Source organism: Centruroides sculpturatus, unplaced genomic scaffold, assembly GCF_000671375.1.
Source record: "Centruroides sculpturatus isolate CEXI.00-Female unplaced genomic scaffold, Cexi_2.0 scaffold358, whole genome shotgun sequence".
Taxonomy (NCBI): domain Eukaryota; kingdom Metazoa; phylum Arthropoda; class Arachnida; order Scorpiones; family Buthidae; genus Centruroides; species Centruroides sculpturatus.
In genome coordinates, this window is record NW_019384588.1 from 592827 (window position 1) to 617769 (window position 24943).

At 25.2% G+C, this 24943-nt stretch overlaps 1 protein-coding gene across 1 annotated transcript in view; it reads right to left on the reverse strand.

The window, feature by feature from the left end:
• The window catches only part of LOC111624689 (ubiquitin carboxyl-terminal hydrolase CYLD-like), a 46594-nt gene that overhangs the window by 13280 nt on the left and 8371 nt on the right, over nucleotides 1–24943 (reverse strand). Inside the window, exons 3-4 of the mRNA XM_023367597.1 lie at nucleotides 10933–11434; nucleotides 3503–3671 (exon numbers count right to left, since the gene is read on the reverse strand). Of these exons, the coding sequence (XP_023223365.1) occupies nucleotides 3503–3671; nucleotides 10933–11412 (649 nt within the window). The 5' untranslated portion in view covers nucleotides 11413–11434. The remainder of the gene's footprint in view (nucleotides 1–3502; nucleotides 3672–10932; nucleotides 11435–24943) is intronic.

Genomic DNA, 24943 nt, shown 5'->3' on the forward strand with positions numbered 1-24943 from the left:
TTATTCCTTATAATTCATTACAATATAAAAATGCTTTTATAAAATATTATGATAGTTTTCCATTTAATCTTTATATTGACACACCCTTAGGTAAAAATTTATAACAAATGAAATATCATAAACCTAAATATGTAGCATATAAATACATAATTTATATCAGGTACCACTTCAGATTTACGAAATAAATAATGAATCAGGAATAAAAACTATTCATTCACTTTTAGTACTTAAATTCTCTAAATTATTTTAAAGATTCGTAATTGAATATATTGAAAGCTCTTTTCTTTTAAATTCTTTACTTTGAGAATTAGTACCTCTGAAGATGGACTTTAGTGGTCTGAAAGTGCTCATAATGTATATTATGCTAAACATTACTCCAATAAAACAGTTTTTTAAATTAATTTATTTGTAAAACTTAAAAAAAAAGTGTGATAGGAAATTCAAATGAAGAAGTTGATTTCATTAGATCAAGAAAGGAAAAATGTATGATTTTATTATAAACTTGAGTGTTATCTGAAATAAAATTTATATTCCTATATAAAAGGTATAAATTTTATATGTTTACATAATAAAATTTGATGTTATTTGTTATTTTTAATTTATAGTTTTTGCTTACAAAATAGCAACAAAATCGAAAGAAATTTTAATCATTTTATATTAATTTTATCTAAATGCAATTACCTCATCAGTACTTAAGATGGGTGTTCTCATTTAAAAAAAAAAAAACCTAATTCTACAATATATATATAGGCTATATAATGAAGAATTATATATATATAACTTAGGAGTGTTCATTTGCAGAAATTAGATTAAAAGAAAATTTAAATGAAAACTATTTCTTATTTATTCTACAATACTTTAAGATGTTTTGATGATAATAAATTTGAAAAGAAAATTATTTATAAATGTATTAATTTTTAAAGAAATATTTAATATTTATTTGCAATCATACATTAAAAAAATATATATAAAAACTTGGATATTTGCAAAACAATTTGTACAGTTATAAAAGATTGAAAGAGAGTCAAAAGTATCTGATGCATTTCTATTCAATAAAAGTTCATTGCCCTAGGTATTTCCTAAAATAATCAGCTAGCATCACAGCTGTTGCATTAAACTCATTTTGAATAATAGAAAATACAAACAAAAATTAACACTAAATTTTTAGTAGAAAATGAACTAGTTAGATTTATTTCAGATTTTCCAACAAATATACAGTTTCCTGAAACATAAATAAATATTAAGATATTTTTGAATGCTTATTTTGTTTATAATATAAATATCTAATTGAATTTTCCTAATATCAAGTGGAAAAATCAGTTTTTATATTGTAAAATAAAATAGCAATAACCGAGTATTTAAAAATAAAAAATTCAAACAATTTTTGTATTATTATTTTAGAATTAGTAAATTTATTTTATATTAGTTATCTGATATTTACACTTCAATAAGTTTCTTATAACTTATTAATATTCTTTTTTAAAATTTTTATTAATAAAATGCAAAACAGAAATGATATTATATTCATTTTAAATAAATTTATTGTCACTTTACATTTAACAATTAATCTTTAAGCTTAATTTTCATTTTATAATTTAAAAAATAAGCTTTGTTTTTACTTATTTTTTTAGTGATGATAATTAATTACTTTTACAAAAATTAAGTTTATAAAAATAAAACAATTCTCTATCTTTAATTTAAAAGTTTAATTTTATTGAAGAATTTTATTATTTCTATTAAAGAATTTAAAAAAAGAAAAAAGGACAAATTGATATAGTTACTAAATGCTTTATAAGAAAAATTGTTTAAATAATCAAGATTATAAATAAATTATTTTCAGTTTATAAAGCATTAAAATTATTTTTATAAAACTGAATATAATTTCATTCAAATTTTCTACACATTCTCATGAATTAATTATTATTTAAGCAGGAATAATTATATCTGTCGTCTATGATTAGTAAAAAGGAAATAATTTTAAAATTTATTATTAAAGTGAAAAAGAAAATAAAATAGTATTAGAAAGAACGATAATTAAGTTAGTAATTTTAATCTTCATTAACCTTTTAATGCATATAAAAGTAGAAGAAAAATTCTTACACTTTATTTAACTGTAATTATATCCAAAAATTTATTTTTAATGTCATTTAAATTTAATAAAATTAATGCTTAAAATAGAATTAACAGAGATTAACATACATGATAAATTCAATAGTAATAATATCAAAAATTACATTAAACTCAAATATATGCTTTCTTAACTAAAAAAAATATCAAAAATTTAAATAATTATGATTTATAAAGTTAATTAACAATAGTTATATTTTAAATTTTAATATAATTATCTCAATTATTATACATTATTTAATAATTTAAATGAACTAAATGTTTTCATAATTTTTTATTATTATTATTTCATTATTCTACTAAAATGTATTTATTGTCATTAATTGTATTTAATTTTGTGATAATGTAAGTTATCAAAATTATTAATCGTGAGTCATTTTGGTCTACAGTACAATTAGTATGCAATTATTGATTAGGTAAAATACTGTAAGAGTTAATTTAGTTAAAATCTGAAATTTAGTTTAATTACAGTTCTGAATTTAATTTCATTTTAGACATATAATTGATCCATACCACTTGTGAAATAATGTTAAAACATGATGTTCCATAGTTATAAATTTATAAAAAACAAAACTAAAGTATATAATTCAAAAAACACTATATTTTTCATTTGAAGAAACAGAATTTTTCAATAATATAAAACTTTTTTAAGCTCACCTTTAAAAGTGAGCCTGGAAAAGATATAAAAATGTGGCATAAAAACACTATTCATTATGAAAATTCAATAAAAGGAGATAATATAATTTTTAGAACTTTGAAACTTATAATGTTAAAAGTATTGTTCAACAAAGCAAATTAAAAAAAAAGCATAGAAATATTTAACAAATAGACTTAAATAATTTTAAATTCCATTATTTAAAAATTAATAAATTTAAATCTCAGTAAATAGGTAATTTACTTATTGGTAATTTTTACAATTTTATTTTATAAATATATAATATAATAAATAAAATATACTCAATTCAATATATTTTTTTAAATTTTAAATAATATTCTTTATCTTTCAAATACTTTATTTATATCAAAATCTAGTTTCTTTTCAACTTTGTTTGTCTGATAAATTATTTATTTTGGTGGATGAACTACGATCTGAGTAAATATTTTCTTTACCGGAGCTAAATAAAGAAAGTATTTCAGACAATATTTCAAGCATAGCAACTTAATTAAAAAAATTAAGGAATTTAACTGTACAATGATTTTTTTACTTCTAAATTAAAGAATAATTCACTTAGTTTAATTTGGGACTTTAATATTACAATATATATCATATTTGTTCAAAATTACTAAGTATTATTCTAAAAATTATATTATAGAATAATTTAATTTTAGAATAACACAAGTTTTGTTTTTTTGATACTTCACAAATCATACTTACTTAATCTAGAATCAAGATGATCAATTAGTTTACTGCTAGATGTATGCTTGTAACCACAAAGATGGAGTCGTAGCCTATTGATAGCTACAAAAACACCACTGTTACCACTACACTGAAAATAGCGCTGTCCCTTAATACTTCCATCACATACTCCCAGCTCTGGATGCTTCTAAAAATGAATAACTGAATAATTAACAACTGAACTCTGTGCATCAACAATTTACAAAACTAATTCATTATCTCTATGAAAGCATAGTTATTGAATTAATTAAATTTTAATATTGTAATCATAAAAATATTTTCTGTGCATTGTTATAATATAAAAGTTTCATAAAACATATAAAAATGTTTAAACATAATTTGTTTATTGTATTATTTATGAAAAATAATTTTATTATAATTGTTATCATCATCGAATTCATCAGAAAAATTATTTTCATAAAACTTGATAAATAGTAGGAAATTAATCTAATATTAATTATATTAAATCATTCTATTTTATATTTAATTTTAAAAATTCTGGATTATTAAACATCATCATTAAGTAGTCAATAAAAAAGAATCAAAATTAAAGTTTGATTACATTAGCAATTTTTATGAATAAATTATAAAACAAAATAAAAATGAAGAAAACTATTTAAAAATTTATAAAATGAATTTAGTAAACAGAAATAACTACAGATACTTAAATTAACAGAAATTAAATAGTAAACAGTTCAGTAATAAAAAAAAAGTTAGAAATTAATTAATTTTAAATGAAAATTTTTTTACTTAGTACACACAAAAAATATTTATAAATTATTCAAGTTAAGGTAATTGCATAATGATTATAAATTGAATAGTTTATTGTTTAATTAATATATTGATTTTTAATTTTTTATATGGTCTCGTTTATTCTAATAAAGATACACTTTAAGTGGTACACTGTGTTTAAACAGATTTTTTCTGCATGGTTATAACGTTCCAAAACTAAAAATATTTCATATTTAGGCTAACATTAATTACAAACTTTTTACTAAAAGTAAAACACTATTATTAAGAATGATTGTGATGACTAATTTAGCCAATTTGTCACTAAAATAACTGTAGACATTAAAAAAGTGCATCTAACAAATCTTGTTTCATGTTGACCTTAAAAAATTGAAATAGTTGTATTTACAATATAATTTGAGATTTCTCATTCAAGTGCATTTGGTTCATAAGATATTGCTGCTTTCATAAATTTGTAATGAGTTATAAATTGATCATTTTTCTAAATTGCAAATAATCAGTATCAACTTCTATAAATTAAATTATTATACAGCAAGACCCCACTTAACACTGCTTTGATTAACGCTGATTTGATATAACTCAGTCTGCTCAAAGCCTAAAAAAAGCTAAAAAATTTATGCCAATTCAAATTATCATGGCATTTCATTGATTCATATATAATATGATTATTTACGAACACGAATCAATCATCAGCAAAACGTGGCAATTCGTTGTAGTGCTGTACTTCCCTTAAATCTATGTTTGTTTTATGCAATTTTCAAAAAAATATATTAACATACATCATGAAAGCCTTAGGCCATATCAACTTTGCTTGGCAAGAATTAACTGATAAATGTATGAACAAAGTGTAGAAAAGTTACGGCTGAAGGTATCCAAGAATTCTCAACAAGAAGAGCCTATTGCTGTGTTGTTAGGTTGACCAAACTGTCAACCTAATTGATACAGCAGGACTAGATGAAGAGAAGCAGGATATTGAGGAGTTACTGCAGGTTTCTGGTGAGAGCCTTACTAATGATGACCTTCAAGAACAGACAGAACAAGGAATTCATGTAGAACTGGAAAATAGTGATTCTGAAAATGAAGAATTCAAAGAATTTCTTTAGTAAATGTTTGGTAACAATAACCAAAATCATTGATCAAATTAAATTTTGAAAGGTAGATTTTGAAAGGAGTGCAGAAGCAAGACGAGGCATTTTGGATGCAATCTCCTGCTACCAACATTTGCTTAAGGAAAGAGAGAAAGCAACAAATGAAACTACATAACTTTATAAAAAAAAACAAGAATTTTATAAGAGCCAGAACAGTCATCACAAAATATGAACTATAGATTTCTGTGTGCATAAGTTTGTGCATTATTTAACATATATTATTATGCAAATTAATATAAAAATAACAAAGTAAAATCTGTTTATTTTTGGTAGCATGTTCCCCTTTCCCTATTTACTCTATGTTAAAATGATCTTGTTTAGTGCTATTTTGTTTAGTGCTTTGTCGTCTAGAAACGCATCCTCCACATTAAGCAGGGTCTTACTGTTCTATATCATAAATGAAATTTATAGTATAGAACAGTAAGTGTTGGTGTTATTTAATTATTATAAAAATAAATACAGTGGAACCCCGGTTAACGAACGTCCTGGTTAACGACCAAATCGGTTAACGAACTTTTATTTTGCAAAAATTTTGTCTCGGTTAACGAACAAAATTCGGATAACGAACGTAACGGTATTTTGTGTCAAATTTTAGTTGGTGTTAGGCATGCGCGAGTTAAGCATTGCTTTTCCGAGTGTTTGTGCTATACTTCTTTTTTCAGTTTTGTGATTTATATATTTAATCAATATGGCATCCAAGAAAGAAAAAAGTCATAGTGGCAATAGAAAACGACAACGCAATATAAACGACAATGCGCTATCGCATTTGAGAAAAATTTTGATTAAAAGAGTAAGACAATCAACTTTAGATCAATTTCTTGTTCCTTACGGAAAGAGTTTGTTTGTTTGTTAAGTTATGGCAACGCAACACTTGGGCGATCTGCCTAGGGGAATGCCTTCTGGGAGGTGTTTTTAAGGGAAACTGGCCCCTATTTAGGCGTTACAGACGTGGAGAAAACCCGGAAAACTCCACGTGGCCAGCCCGTCTGAGCGAGGTGCGAACCCACGAACGAACTCCCCGTGTTCAAGGTACGAAGACCACTTAGCCACTGGTGGGTTTTTTTTCCGAAAGAGACTTCGACTCTAAGAATCTTCCAATGAAGTGCTACCCATTATTTTTTGGAGGGGATTCCCCTTCTAAGCATTAAGGTTCGTATATCTCCACTTTTCTGCCACCAACTACAACAAACGAAGGTATGTACAGTGCTATTTTATTAAACAAAGTTTACATGTTTGTTGCTGTAATGATAGATACTACGTTTTCCTACATTTTCATCAAAGAAAATTACTGTATATTACAAATAAAATCACAAAAATTTCGGAGACTAGAACGGATTAATTGCATTTGCATTAATTTCTATGGGAAAAATTGCTTCGGTTAACGAACAATTCAGTTAACGAACGGAGTCGCGGAACGGATTAAGTTCGTTAACCGGGGTTCCACTGTATATACTTTTACTTAATTTAACTTATTTGTTGATGATTATTTTTGGATTTTTGTTATAATATTGATTATTTGCCACAAAACAAAACATAACATTTATATGCTAGTAATTTTCTTTCAAAATAGCCACTCTTATAATTATTATAAAAAAATGTATCAATAAACAATATAAACTCATTAAATGTACATTTATCAAACCTATAAACAAAGAAGAGTACAACATTTTATATACTGTATACAGGGTATAGAGAGACAAACACTGCAACAGGCTATATCTTGCTTCTACTATATATTAACTGTGATTGAACGGGAGAATAGGTAATCGGTAGTAAGCTATTTGTCTGGACACTATGCACTCCAATGCAAAGTAGGCCTTGATCACCTAAAACCATGAAGAGAAACCTCACATGATTTCTTCACTCATTTTTTGATGGTATCTAGTTGCTTTCCCTTTGAATATTTTAACTGGGAAAAAAATGGTTTTGCTTGATTTTCATATACTATGACTTTCTAATTTAAACTATGCCATTATCTTTCATAGGACTCAAGGTATAATTTTCCTCCATGAGAAGAGGATTGGGATGTATGGCATCCAAACCAATAAAAGCCCACTACCAATTATCTATACTCCAATGCAACTGCATTTAGTTATTGCATAGTAGAATTAAGATATAGCCTGATGCAAATTCTTGTGTCTACACCATATATCTCATATTCATATAAGAGTTTCATTTTTACTAGATATAATAAAAACTTTTAAGTAAAATTTTTAAGATGAAAAATAAAGATATTAAACTAAATAACTGTTTATTTTGAATACTTGCATTTAAATTTTTTAAACCTAATTTATTGTTGTCTTTTCAGGATTACAAATGTAATCACCTTTTCCAGAATCAATCCAATTACATTTTTCCATCTCTTATAAAATTTTATTTTTAAGTTAATAATTCAACAAAAAGCCAATGACCAAGTCAATGATTATCCACAATATTTAAAATCAATCAAAGTTCAGCAATTTTGAAGATTTAAAAATAGATCTATATATTGTTAAATAAAAACAGAATAAAATTGCAATAAAAATTTATGATTATAGTTCAAAACAATAAATCAAGACAACAATCAACATATGTTAAATTCTAATCAGAATAAATTTTCAGGAGTTATTGAGTTAAAAATAGAAATTTTATTATATCAAAATTATAGTTTACTGGGTTAAATAAAAGAATCAACATTGTTCTCCATAGTCTCAGCTACTAAAACTGATAATGATAAAAGTATTTGTTTCAGCAAAATAAAAACATTTATAATGTAGTAAAAAATGAAAAAATTAAATATATATAAATAAAATTCTATTAAATTTTATGGAATTTAGCAATAAGTTAAAAGTTATTCCAAATTAAAGTGTCTTATAAAAAATGTAAAATATAACTCTATATTAATTGATTTTGGCATAAATGACTTTTATATAAAATTCTGTAAAATTAAAAGTATAGGTTTAAAGTAAAAACATAATTTAATAGTTTAATAAACCATTATAATTTTCTTTATGTTGTTTTTAAATCAATAAAGTCAAAAATTAAAATACAATTCAGATTATTTTTTAAATTATAAAATAAAAAACTATAATCATATTTATAAGTAAAATGAAATACAGTAAGCCATCAATTTAACAGATTAATTGAGGAAAAGCATGTCTATTATTGGCAAAAGTCCATTAAATCAAATTTTAAAAACATGTATTAATATTAGTAAACTACTATATAATACTACTGTATATTAATAATAAATTTAAAATTTGCAGGATGTGTTATGATGTTGTTATGATGTATAAGTATGAATTAAATAATAATATAATGTACTTTGAGTAATTTATACTCACTGACTCTATGTTCCAATCTTTTAGCATGCTCTGTTCGTGAATAAGAAAAGGTTTTAAATTTTTTCTATAGAATAGAAAATTTTTGTCCATTAAATCCAGTCTGATAAATCAAAGATTTACTGAGTTTAGAAAGAATATTTTATTTGCCTAAACATTTTATTGTGTTTTGTTATTATAATCTATGAAACATTAATACATTTCAATTAATTCTGTTTAAAATTCTGCTATATAATTATTAAGATTTGATTTAATTCCTGGTTTTAAATAAAAATGGTTTTACTAATTAAAACTGATCATTCTGCAATCTTTGCAGTTATTTTTTCATTCAGTTTTCATTGAGATTGCATATAGCATATTTTAGAAACATTAAGCCAATCAAAATAATTGTCTCTACATAACTTTTCCCACTGATTCAAAAATTTTGATAATTTAATCAATAAGACAATTGGCATTTGAAATTTTTGTATTTCAAAAAAATATTTTTTAATCTGCATGATTTAAACAATCATATAAAAAAAATATATCTAATTTAATTATTATATTGTTTCACTTTCATAATTTTAATCTGGAATATTCAAATTAAAAATGAAATAGTTTGAAATGTATTCTCCTCTCAATCATATGAAAGAATTATTATACTGTATTCAATAATTTTTAATAATAGATGAAAAATTTTAATTTTGTTATATTAAGAATATTTAATGTTTTTTTAATAATCATTTCTCAGCACATAGAAATGGAATTCATTCTAAAATGAATAGAAAAACATTTTTATTTGTTATAATTAAAAAAAAATTAATAAAATTGGCAAATGAAAATAATTCATAAGAAGAGAAAAACAATTCAACAGAGAACAACTATTATTTAAAAGAACTTAAATCAACAAAACTAAAAAAGTAATTATAAAGTAAATTATTTCCTAATCATGTTTTAGTTTTATTGATTTCAATTCTTTTAAATAAATTACTGATGCTTCAAAATACATAAAATTCAACAGAATATATTATTGTGTATCTAGTGTACTATATCCATTATTAATTTATTTTCGTTAAAAAGAAAATGATTAAGGACACATTAAAAATAGAAAATTTTGATCTAAACTTCATAGCATGATATATATTAGAGTTAGAGTTTATCTACATATTTATACAGTTGATAAAATGATATTTTTCAGAACAACAGAATTGCAAAAATGACAGCTATTAGAAAACAATGAACATTCTTATATCAGAATCTGAATCTATAACTATTGCACAAAATGTTAAGAAAAAGATATAAAGTGTTTAATTTTAATAATATTTACAATCATTATTTAAAGATTATTCATTTAAACTTAATAAATTAAACCATTTTAAATTGTTATGTATTTAGTCTTTTTGAAATAATCATGGGAGTCTTATTAAATAAAATGTACAAATACTTCTAAATATTACACTATTATTGCATCAACTAAATTTTTTAATATTATATTCCAAAATGATGAGTTTTGGAAAGAGATATTACATAATGAAAGCATCAGTAATATATGTATTACAAATTTTTATACATAAACTGAATAAAAAACACTTATATAATTAAGCAAAATAAATTTGATAAGGTCAAGTTATTAGATTGTAAGTTTACATAATATATGTAATATGTTATTTGTAAAAAAATATTGCAATATGCCAATTTGAAGGCAAATTAACATATTTTATGTATTAATTTGTATAAAATAGTATGTTAAAATGTGAAACTGAATTATAAAATATAATTTTCCTATTTAAATAAACTAATAACAGATAAAAATATATGTTTAAAATTTAAACACATTGAAATGCAATTCCAAACAAAACAAACAAAAGCTGGATAATAAATTCAAAGAAATATTCTAAAAATAACTGCAGAAGTTAACTATAGATGTTTTCTTGAATATTTCTAAAATAATTTTATATCAATTTGTAAACAATTTGCCATTAAATGTCCTCTGTTTTCAAAAAAATAATAATACAATGAAATTTAAAAAACAGTAAATTGTAATTTATTATAGTAAATTACAGCAAAATAAAAATAAAGTATTTTCATTTTGCTATAATTTTTTTCTGATTTCTTTATTTTTCATGATTTAACTCATAAAGTTAATACTATATATCTTAATATTAAAATAAATTCAATAATAATAATAATAATAATAAAATTTTAATATTACCAATAATTCAACTCCAAACATTATTCCTTTTCCTAATTCTGGAACTGGACCACAATAGCAAACAATACCTTCTACTGATTCCAGATTATCATTTAAATATACATCAACTTTACTTCCTTCTGTTATTAATGCAGCTTGTTCTAAAGTAGAATTATCAGCAAAAACTTTCAATCTTTCTCTAAATGGTATTATTGATAATAATAGATCTGCTTCAAAGGGAGTTAATTCTTCAATTTCAGATCCACAACACACTAAATATACACTATCATGATCTAGAGATCTTAAACACAAAGCTGATTTATTTTTAATTGCAATATCATTTCTAATTTCTTGTAATATACAACCTGTTGGCAACTGAACTTCAGTTTCAATAGGACTTGGTCTAGATGAATTTGTATGAAAATCATTACCAATTTTCTTCCCAAAACAATCAGCACGGAGAATAAATCTTCTTTTTCTCATTGGTTCTTGATTCATCATATTAACCACTTCATTGAGATAACTATTTTTAAAAAATCACAATAAATTAAAAAATAGGTAACTGATTTTTTTGGTAATTATATTAATTTAAAAATAAAAATAAGAAATTTTAAAAATTATTTTATTACTACAAAATATTAAATAATTTATTTTATCTTATGCTTTTTATTGATCCCTAATCAAACTTAATTATGCTTTAATAAAATTCTTTAATGTAATGAAAATATATGAAATAGTGTTAAACATTACATTATAATGATTTTTATCTCATCTCATACCATTTGGTTGGTTACTGAAGGTTACTGGAAACCATAAAGCAGGTTTTGTTGAATTGACTAAAACATATACTTTCAATAATTTCAAGTATTTACTAAAATAATCACATGGAGTCATTTGTTCACATTTTGTGATTTAACAAATAACAATTATTAACTATAAAAGTCTTTATCTATACTGGAGATAATATGCATCATTACATGAAAGTTCTTTCATGAAAAATTAGAGGCCAGATGAAATATCCTTATTCCTGAATATTTATGCATATTACTACATTATTCTTATTTTAAACTTGGAGACAATGTGATTAAACAGACTAGAGAAGCACCAATAGATTTGTCAATAGTGATGATTGATTCTAATTTTTGCAAAAATGTGAATTTCCAAAAATATAAAAATTTCACAATGTGCAAATTCAAATACATGGATGACTTGTTTATTTGTTAAAACACATTGTATATTTATGTAAACTTCATACTAAGAATAATGCTGATATAACTTTATATACAATCAAGTTAATGACACTGAGATCAATCATTCAGGCACTAACTATTTCAAAAATTGTCTTATTCAAAACATAGTAATAAACAAAGTAATGAGTAAAAATATATTTTTGCTAGCATTGTATTTTCTATATTACATTTATCATCATCAAGTATTTAAACATATTAATGAAAAGAATAATGAATTTCATTCTTGTCCCATTCTTATTCAATTAATTTTTCTAAACACACAGTGAAAATTATGTAATATCAAAAATAATAAAAAAATATATTTTTATCATTAATTCTAATTTGTTTTTTCTGTTTTTTTATACTTTGTAACAGCATAAGATACTTTTGCAATACAGTCGACCCCCCTATAATTACGGTCCCTATAATTACGATTCCTATAAAACTACGAAAAAATTGTGACCGGTATCCGTAAAAAACAGTAAAAATTCCCTATAATTACCTCAAACATCATCAGGCAGCCGAACTACTTTCCCGCCGTCCGTAGCGCCACGCTACGGAGAGATTTCTATCGTCTGGACAGTATTATATAAATTATATATAAATTAGGTACTGTATATATAATTATATATTAACTTATTGTAACTTTGTTATAATTAAATATATAATTTCCGCCGTCTAGCGTGGCGCCACGCTACGGAGATTTTTACGCTAACTATCGTCTGTAGAGTATGTAAATTAGGTACTGTAAGTCTAATACAGTACTGTAATTTTATACATTTCTTGTGAAAGAAACATTTCTTATTCAACGGCGATTAAAATTATTTATATTAATGATGTCTCCGAAGTTCAAGGAACTATTCGCAGAAAAATAAGTTATTAGAAATCGGCCGCGGTTTGCTGAGCTGTTCCACGACGAAAACAATGTTGAGCAATGGCGATGTCGAATGGTGACACTCGGTAAGTAATCCTACAATTTTTTATTTCCAAAAAAAATATACGTATTTTGGAAATGTTGAGTCGGATTAGTCTAGAATCGATTAATTTTATGGAAGAAAACCTTTCAATCAGCCATAGTCCGTAAACTTGACACGTGTCAGGCTGTGATTGGAACGACTCTTAAGAAATCGGATTCCTAAAGAATGGAACGTATCTATATCTTATAGGGGGGTCGACTGTACTCAATACTAAAACTGTATTATGTGTCATTATTCTGATTAGGTATTTTGATTATAATAGAACATAAATCTATAATCTATATTTCAACATACATCCATGTGAAAAGTAAAATACTGTTATTATATAAGATTTCATTATTCAAAAGTCTATCAGAGTGTTTTCCCATTCTTAACATTAAAGGATAAAAGAAAAGAAATAAAATATACGTAAAAAAGATTGCAACTCAATTTAGCTTCAACTCTAAAATGATAGATAATATTGCTGAAAAGATTACCATCAAGACAAAGTAAAAGATGAAATGACAAAGATGTTGAAATGAAAATGTTCAATTTCATTGATTTATCAAAATGCCAGACAAAAATTCTTTAATGTTGCAAATCTAAGGATTCTGAATTATTAAATAAAATTATTCCTACTAATTTTAGTAAAATAAGAAATCCTTCAATCTATCTTCTGATTAAGAATAAGAAAGTATATATACCAGATCTCATAAAATTGGGGGTCTAGGCTTAAATACTTTCAATAATTCCAAAGTTTCAATATCCAATAGCAACAACAGGAGGCTTACATGGCATATTCAAAGTTATATCATGTGTAAATATATTCTATGCTAGTCTTAGACTGTAACATATCTGATGTTTGAATATGTAATGTAAAGCTCCCATTGCTACTAGATACCAAAACTTTGGTATTATTGAAAGTAGTTAAGACCCCATGTAGTACTCAGAATTTTATTATTTTATAAATCTCAAATCTAATTAATTATATATGGTGAAATAGAATGAAACATGTCTATTGATATCAGCCTTTAAGACTATTCTAAATAAAAAATCAAACAATTATTAATTACACTCTCTAGTTTAGTGATTAATAAGAAGTGTAAAGAAAACACATTACATCTTTTGATCTGGATGCAAAATAAAATAATCTTTAAATCTAGATATTTTCATTATTCATTAGCTTTAAACTTAAATTAATATCTATTAGATTTAATGTAAACAAAGTTCTTAATTATAATTTTGTACATTTAGATGTCTTTCATTTTTTTTTATTATAATATTATTTTATGTTTATATAATTTTACACTAAAGAAATATAATTGTAATAAACTTGAATGTATATTATTGTGCTATCATCGCAATGCTGGGCTGAAATTTGTATCAAATGGCAAAAAGCTTAATTTTAAGAGTAGTGATCAGTTTCATAAAAAAATGGTAAGTGTTAATAACATATATCATTAAGTCTGATTCAAGATATGACACATGACCCTCTTTATCTCCCCACTCCTTCAATCTTTCACCACCAATATTTAATAGCATCAATTCCCCTTATATAGAAGCTGCTGAGCCGAATTTCATTCCTTAATCTTCATTCCATTCTGAGATATTAAATGATATAGACTCTCACACACATCCATGGAATGTCTTTGACTTTTTTTTCTACTTTTTTGGGTTCAGTGGGTCTCAAAATGTAGAGATTCGCAAAAAACTGAAAAGGTAAAATTTGCCATTATTAACAATACTTCCCTTGTTATGTATACATAACATCAGGTAAAGCAAAATCATGTGACTTCCACATGATTATGGAAGTCACATGATTATTGTATATTGTTAACTTAATCAGGAAGGATCTTTGGCCCCTAAGCTTTCTATAACTGATATTGATTTTCATCAATCTAATCCATTCTCAAGATAAACATAGAACAGACAGGACAGACCAATTTGAAAATTGCAGCCCAATAAATATATAATGATATGAAATTTTAAATTTAAAGTTATAGTTTCTATAGTTATACTGTATGTTCTAAAATTTTTAAATTCAAAGATTATAAAATCTGAAGATAGGCAATCTCAAAATATTAAACTCATCAATTCAAGAGTTGATGTCTAGAGAACCTAATTTTCAGAAATTGCAAAAAGAAAAAAAAAACTGAATTGTATGAGCACACTGAAAGATATAGCTTTCATAAATGGACTAAATAAGTTATACAAGTTTTTTTTCATTTACAGGCAGTGGCAACTGTATTTTGGCATAGTTTCCAAAATAATGGGTAACAAAAACTTTGGACTTCAGTCCATTCTGAACTGAAATGAGAGATGGATTATTTCTTGCAAATTAATGTTATTTTTATTAAATCTCCTTTGTATTTCTATTTCATTGAAATACAGGAAACTTTCTAACATTTTTCTGTTTTATGATCAAATTTAATGCGCAATAGATGCAAGGAAAGCTAGAGATTGCATCCTGTTTTCTTAGTCTCCATCTCATATTGATCGGAAATTTCATCATTCAATACATTACCCAGGGACTCTTGGACACTTTCATATAAATACTTACAAGTTTTCTCATATTGTGAACTTTAGCAGCTATGTTTTAACAGGTACTAGATCATTATATAATTTAAGAGCAGCTAAATTTGATATTACATTATTACACAATATGCAAAAGCTGGTTTCCATTAACTACCTATGAATTTGCTGGCTTAAATCTCATGTTTGTGGTGTTCATGTTATTGTAACATTTTGTACTTCAAAACCTGAAAATTTTAGGAAATGCCATCATCAAATAATATGAAATAAAAATACTGTAGTTCAGCTCTCTGTTATAAAGTTTTAGTAACTAGATATTGCTTGGAAAATTCTATTAAACTACATAATGATTAATTTTTCTGGAATTAGTTTACATGATTCTGTTACCAACAAATGATGGATGACTGGCCTTTAAGACCCAATTTCAGTCATAAACATCAATGAAATGTAGATTTCAGCACAACACAAGATTTAATTCATAAATTTGGTGTAACTTCTTGAGGATTAAGTTGGACTTTTGTTTTGATAGAAAAAATATCCATTCCAAAAGTTAACATGTATAATATTTGTTTTTATTAAATATTGAAGAAATATTAAATTATACCATTTTATTAAAATATGGATATAATTTTTATTACAATAAACTGCTACTAAATGCAGATATATCGCCATCTGTTGGCAATATTAATGATTAAAAACTTTTACTTTAATATTGGTTTAATAACAATTTGTTATGTTTATTTTTATTTTTGAAAAATTCTATGAGACTAACATAGATGGTACTGTACAAAGCACATATAACTATCATTTTTTCAAACTAACAATTTTTTTAAACTAATATATTCTGTTGTATATTTTTTCTTAAAATAACATAAAAATTCAGAGAAATCATCTAAAATTTATACCTAAAAGTAATCAATTATATTTTTATCTAAATTTCTTCAAAACTTTTAAAATAAATTACCTTTATTCTTAATTAGTCTTTCAAATCCTGCTTTATTGGAGAAGAAAAATTGCATTAACACATTTGTTGAATTTTCTTTGGAGACTGGAGATTTCTTTAAAAATTTAAATTAACCACTTAAGATACAAGTATCTATTTGAAATAGTATTTATTGAGAGGTAAGTCACAAGAAAATCTATTTCCAGTACAAAGTAGTTATGAAGTCTCTGTGTTTGAAACTGCATATATCTACCACTTAAGAGATTATCTCGACAGTAAATTGAATGAACAATGAATTGGACATTTACATATGAAACAGCCTCCTCAAAATCTGAACTGAACAATATTGTTAAGTTTCCACATTTCACACACTTGAGACATTGTGAAATAGAATATTTCTTAGCTCTGATTTACAACAGTTGAAATTTTAAAAAACAGCTATCAGAGATTTCTGTAATGACTTTCAACATGGAAGATGATATACAGTAGGAAACATACAGACAACTACTAATATATATACGAGTAGTTATATTAGTAATTGTTTGTATGTATATGTTAGACAACTGTGACAACTCTAGAAATGCTGTAAAATTCACTAATTTTGATATCACAATTATATAACTTTAAATACTTTAGACTTACCATATTTTCTCAATTCTGAAATACACTTTTTTTTATCCATTTTTGGAAATAATCATGATCATGTGGTGCATTATATATTAATACATTAAGCAATATAAACATTTTCAGCTTTAATGCTCAACATTCAAAAGCACTTTGATGGTAATGAAGAGTTTCATTTAAACTCATTTTTTAATGATTAAAATGCTTTCAAGACAACATTATGATGCATCATTAAAATGAAAAGTTACTGTTAATACAAAAAATCATGAAAATAAAGCTGTCAAACATTACCTATTTCATGGTATTTTTACTTTTTTTTTCTAATTTGTTATTACTGAATAAAATTTAATATTTAAAAAATTTTTCATTTTCATATATTAAAAATTTTTCATTTCATAACAAAAGATCTTAAAATTCTATTTCAAAATCACAGTGTTTTAGAATCAAAAATAAATAATTATGATTATGGTACCATATATGTATGATACTGATGATTAAAACAAATAAATAATTTTTTAGATGATTAAAACAAATAAATAATTTTTTAGATTTTAGTTGATACATATTTAAGATTCATGAGTTTATGCCAAAGAAAATGAAAGTATTTTCAAAATAAATCATATACTAACACAGATACCTTTTTTTAATAAGTGGAAGGCAAATAAGAAATTTATTATAACAAAGAGCCTTATGAGATATTTTGATCATCAATAACTATGCAAAATATCTTATATCATATCAGGTAAAAGACACTTTAGCAAATACAATTCTGTCCAAGTACAAATATTCAAACAGATGTTAAAATGGATGAATCAAAACATATGTCAAATGCTTCAATAATTTATTATTTAATTAAAAATTTTAATAAATACAGTTCATATCTGATATCCATCTTTAGAAAAATCTCTGAAACATCAAATCTGATTAATATAGCAGCAAATAATTGGATCTTCATTAATCTTGAGATCTTATAAGTTAAGTTTAAAATCTCCTGTGTTATTTTCATTCCAAAAGTACTAAAGATATATTATTTTTGTTAATGTAGTTACATAGGAAGTCATGCATAATCACATGAAATTCTGTTGACCTTGAAAATCATTTCAAGGTCACTTATGCTGTATCTTTCTAACAAGCAGAAGTGCTGTTAAAATTCCAATACAAAGTTAAAGGAACACCATTTATCAGTCTAAAACCATTTTCTGGATTCTTAGTCTGCATTGTATAAGCAAATGTTCAAGGTATTAATCCTTTTAAAAAATGAACTTTAAATTCATGAGAAGTAAAAGTAATTTGTTTTAAGTGATCTTGAAATCATTTTCAAGATGAACAGAAAAAGTTTGATCCATTCATGACTTCCTATGCAACTACATTAACAAAATTAATATATCTTCAGTACTTTTGAAATGAAAAAGAAAGGTACAAGGAACTCTGACTCATCCTGCATATACTAATTATCTAAAATAGGAAGTTATCTTGTTGTATTGCTAGTATATTTATTGTCAAACAGAAATTTGATAAAAGAATTTAAGACATCTTTTTAGCAGTTTTAATTCATTTTATCCTATTTATGAATGAATGAAACTGAATATTAATAATTCCACTGAAAAATAACCAAATTAGAATGAATTAATTAATATTTGTATTTACAAAATAAGTTTGCTGTTGTATTATATAGCACAGAATTCATTTATTAATTTGTGTTGATATGTTCATTTGTAAATCTCTTGGCTGTTGACTATTGACATTTCAATCAAGCATATTGAATGACTTCATAAATATTTTTTTGAGACTATCACAAAGATTTTATTTGAACTACATACATAAGGGCAAATTTATAAAAGAAAAGTATGAATATCAAAAACAAAAAAAAATACACACATATTTATTCAAAAGTTACAATATTAAAAATAAATCATTTAACAATTTAAAAATAAAAAATATATGAACTCTGAACTAATAACTAAAGGCACAACCACATTACATTTTATTTCTATCAAATAGTTTATCTTTCAAAATAATTTCTTCAAGTAATGTAACTTGAATTCAATTGTTTGTTTCCAAAAATCACTTTCAGAAATATAAAAAAAAAGGAAGAAAACCTACAGAATAAAATCTGAAACAGTACTAGAAACTTTTTTAATTAATAATTGATTTATCTTAACAAAACTTAGCTGACAGAAAGTTTACTATAAAAACCTGATGATAATTTTGTTTCATATTGTCTCACATATCCATTGTGTCAAATATTTGAAGAATTTTAATAAAATTATATCAACACTTCTTATTGAGCTGTAAAGGCTAATTTAATGATTGGATATAAGGCAATTTGGCTATAGGTAAGTATTCTTTACTTCACAACTGAGTGCATAAGTAGACATTGAGCATCTTTAACATCACTCTATTTATTCAGGAATATCTTACACACCAATATGCATTTTGAGCATATGTCCCTCTTCCATCAGCTTTTCTTTAAGACATTTAGTAAAGAGATACTAACTAATACACATTCTTTTTTTAAAAAAAAACATATATTTACAGTTAAAATTTTCCAACACTGCACTGAACAGCACTTAAGTTTTCACACAGAATAAGTCAATATAGGTAAGTGGTTAGGCCACAATCTAATAATATAATACACATGGTGTGCTGTGTGGCTATGCATCAACATGATCAATATGCTGGCCTTCATTGTCAGCAGCATACTGAAATAGTCAAATCATACATTCAATGACAGCACTCAAAGTTTTGGAGCATATTGAGCATTCTGTTGTTTAACAACACAGTATACTGTGCATATCATAGATTCTGAGAGATTTTTGAGTTATTCACTATGGTGTCAGAGCGTCACTTACAAAAATGTCTGCTAGAGTGGTAACTAACTCGTTTTTGTAATCAATAAAATTCCATTACCACAGAAGTCTCCATGTGATATATAATGTCATTCTGCTGATTAGTTCCCCATTTATGATATCAGATCAAAACTGATGAATAATTGAGTTGACTTTGAATTTGAATTTTGGTCTTCTTTGTCAATGACATTAAGATTATTATATTTATTATTATTATATGCATGTGTGATAAAAATACCTATATTGTTTCTGCAACAATACATGGTACAGTAATAAGCTAATAATGCTATAATGTGATGTAAATTTTTTGAGTCCTGAATAAATTTCACCTCATGGAATTTTTGAAATTACAGGTATTGGTATTGTGGCTCTTTATAACTAAATAACCAGAACATGAAATTTCTTGTTGTGATTGTTTCTGTAAAGCCACATATTCTGGTCATTTTTTTCTGCTCATTGAGCATTTTCAATCTTTGAACCTAACATAAATAAATGATGGCATTGATATTAACTATAATTTTAATTATTTTTATAAATATATGCTAATTTGTTCAATTATAAAACTTTGTGGTTATAACGGTTTAAAACACTAAATTAAAAATTTTTGTATGACTTCTTTATTACAACTATAAACTTATTATATGTTTAATCAATACAAAATTCAATTCAACAAAGCTTTTGTTTTAAATTTAAAAATATTGTTTTTAAAGTTATTTTTAAAATAATAAAAATAAATTATGATAAACTGAATCTCTGAAAACAAAATGAGAATTAGAATATGAGAATTAATTCAAATCTGTAAATTATAATTCATTTATCTTAATCATATCAAAATAATTTGCAACTAAAAAGTAAATAATTTTTTAATTATTTTGAATTATAAATTTTTTGTAATTAAATTTTTTTTAAAAAGTAATTTTAAAAATTAATCTTTAAAACTTCAATTTTGTAATGTTATATTGTTAAATACATATTTTTAGGAATGAAAAACAATAATTTTATCAATATAGTTTCCAAAAAAATTTGAGAAATTCAACTGCAATATAATTTTTTCCATTAAATAAAACTAGTGCTTTCATGTTTAATTTTCCATAAAATTAGAGCTATATAATCTTTCAAATTGGCATCAAAGATTATCATATTAGGTATTCTCTTCTTTCACATTAAATAAACAAAATAATATAAATAATACAGTATCTTAAATTAGATTTCTTTAAATGCCATTTCTTTTGAAAAATAAAACTAAAGAAATTTACTTTGTTAACAGAAAATCAAAATTTTAAAGATAGACAGACATGCTTTTATTGTTTAATAAATATTTAAACTGAATATAAAAATAACAGTGAATGTAAATTAACTTCTAATCCAGTTAAAAACAGAATTTTAAAACTAACTAAACAATTATATAAATAACTAAGGTTAATTGAAAAACTAATTGAGTTTGGATAGTTTGTTAATGATTTAAAAAAAAATTAAAAATTTCAAGTCAATGAATTTTTTATAATGTTGTTAAAAACAACAAATAATCATTTGTAAAATATTAAAAAATTACTTATAATTGAATTTTAATAGAGCAAAATTTAATCAAATTAAAATATAAGTTCTTGAATATTTTGATATGAACTATTACATAAAATATGAAGTCAATTAAATACACTTTATAATCTTCAGAACAATGAACATATTAAATAAATTTAATTATTAACATTTTAATAGTTTATAATTGGTTAGAAAGAGCTTCAATCCATATAGTAAAAATACTTTTCATAAAGCTGAATATTTTAAAAAGTAAACATTATTTCATATCTGTTTCAAGAACTATTTGTCGTCAGATGGAATTTAACTTTTGTTATAATAATAATACTGTATACAATTATATAATTTTAAGTTGTATTAATCTGACATTAATCTAAACATATAAAATTACTTGTCCTGACTGAGTGATTGACTGATTCATCATCGCCCAGAGCAAACCGCTGAACCTAAAGAGGTGAAATTTTGTACACAGTTAGGGTACGTCATGAAAATGCACACTAAGAAGGGATTTTTGGAAATTCCCCCACGTGGGGAGAGGGAGAGGATTAAGGCTTAACCTGAAGAATGGCTTCTACTGTACTATTTTAGATGTGATTTTTTGTTTTCAACTATATTTAGTTTTAATTGAGTACTTAGGTGTATTAAATTGATAATATTTCAGACATTCTTATAAATATTTTTATATATTTTGACTTTTTAACCAAATGTTTGAACCGTTTTAAATTTGAATTTGTTATTGCATATTGGTTCAATTATAGAACAATTGTAAATGTTCCAGAAAATTGATCAAATTGAAAATAGTTTGTTTCATTCTCAGCAATTCTCATCATTCTCAGCGGTAGGTGTTAGCCTATATAACAATTACTATGGTTGCTGAAATACTGAATATAAATGGGGTTTGCTTGCAAAACCCCTGCGGGTGAAGTTGCAGGTAACAGCTAGTGTATTATAAATAACTTTTGTCAAACAAACAATAGATATTCTAAAACAAATTTGTTTAATAAAGAACTTGATTTCAAATCATGTTTAGAATATTAAGAGAAAGTTTATTAGAAATAATGAAAACAACTATTACTTATTGCTTTACTGAAGAATATAGAGAGTGAGTCAGGAATAAGTTTTCACAGGAGAGCACTGTTGGGAAGTGCACCACTTAGGAACTTGTGTTATGCAGCAAATGTGTGACAGTAATCCTTTCCTTTTTTTTTTTGTTTGTTTTTTGTTTTATGTATGCTCTTTTGTCTAACTCTCTATAATTCTGATCTTGGGTAAGCTTGTCTGTACCTGCTTGTCTGTACTACTTAAACTCTGGGTGTACCCTTTGCTAACCAATTGGGAAGGACTGGTCAGGCGAGTTTTTGAGGTAGCTCAAGAGATGGAGGTAGAAGAAATGGACATTTTTGGACGAGAGATGAGCCAGATCAGATGTGAGTTCCTTCTCTTAAGAAGAGAAAAGAACTCTGTGGTCCAGTGAAGAAAAGTTGAAGAAAAGTACGTGGCATCAAGATCTTCAAAGAATAACTGACACGTAGAGAACGAAGACAAGGGAGAGAGAACAAGATAAATAAAATTGTGTGAGGAGATTCTATTTTACTGCTTGGCATTCTAAACTGGAGTGCCTTTTCTAGTGTCTATAACTCTCTGACTATAGGACATTTCTACCCATTGCCATCCAGGACTTTTCTAACAATATTGTCTATGTCGCCATCTACCAGTAACAGTTGATTTTGTACTAGCTCTAGGATTGGTAATAATATTTAATTTTGGTTTAATATTAATGCATGGCATAAGGTTAAATATTAATAATATGATTGTGTATGTTGGTTTTGAGTTTGTTACTCACAATTATTAAGTCTGGTCCCAAGTGACTTGTTGCATTATTGTTCAGTTGAAGTTCTCATTGGCTAATATCCTGGGTCTTGTGGAGTTTATTTGTATGTGTTTTGTTTTTTTTTTTTAATAAACTTCTTGTACTTTGTTAACAAAGGTGACTTATTTCCTTGTCCATGATCCACTACAAACTAACTCAATTTCTCTCAGATGTAAGTGGAATTTTTTTTGAATAAATATAAAAACTGTTGTGAAAAAATAATTCAAACAACAAAAGTTATTAAAAATATTTTTAATACTTCTCACAAATAAATTAGTCTTTGACTTACAATCATAAAATAAACATCTAAATGAGTAAATAAAACTAAAACTTAAAAATGGATAGAATATTTACATAAACAACAAATCTAAGTGTTTAAAGCAGTGATGAGCAACCTTTCCTGATGTGGGCAACAAGTAAACTTCATAGGTTTTCAGAAGACCTCATATGTTTTCTTACAGAGTTGCAGACTGTTGTATTTCAACATATTCCATAATTGTTAGTACATGAATACTAAAATAATATATGCTAATGATATGCAAACAAGTAATATATAGTTTATTCTCATCTTTTCACTGGTCAAGTTTAGTTTGAATGTTCTTTGTCACAAATATCTGTTTAATTAGGATTGCATAATAATATGAAGCAAAAAATAGAATATCAAAATTATTTTGCCAAAGCCCTGAAGGCTGCATGCAGCCCACAGGCTGTCGGTTGTTCATACTGCTTTAAAGCATGACACTAGATCAGTTACAAAAAATGATCAAGCTAAAGTCTGTTCACAAAGACACAGTGGTATGACCTTTGTTCAGATGAGTGGGTTATTTGCTCATAGTATCAGACGAAATCTCAGGATTGTAAGGTTTCCTTTGATAAAAAAAAAAAGTCAATAAATTGATTTACAGAAATTCCTGCCAAGAATTACTAATTTTACTTGGAAAGATTACTAATTTTAATTGGAAATGCCCTGTGTTTGTGTATGTGTGTGTGTGTGTGTGTGTGTGTGTGTGTGTGTGTGCGCGCGCACACGCTTATCTGAATTCTCTGAAATTTTCCTCAAACCAAATTCAATAGTTATGCCAATTAAATATGAGCATTCAGATAAGGAGTCATGGCAGTGACTCCCTGCCAAGTAAAAAACTCACTGACTGCCTATATATACAGGAATCAGAGTTGCCAATTTTCAGGAGTTGATTTCTTGCCCTCCCCAAACACCCAAAGTAATTTTGAATATCTCATTAAAAAAAATTTTTTTTCTTAGGTAATGTGCAAAATTTTCTATAAAGCAGTTGCTGAAATACAAGCAATTGAAAAATGCAAAAATTTCCAAAAAAGCTGTATTTTCTACTTCTCCTTCATCTGGCACTGCAGACACTTGTAGAGAAAAAAACTACTGGGTCTAGAAAGATGAAATTTTAAACGTAAGCCTTTCTCATTATCAGTGAGGTGCACGCCAAACTTCCAGGTCGACAGGTCAAAGTTCATAGGTGCTA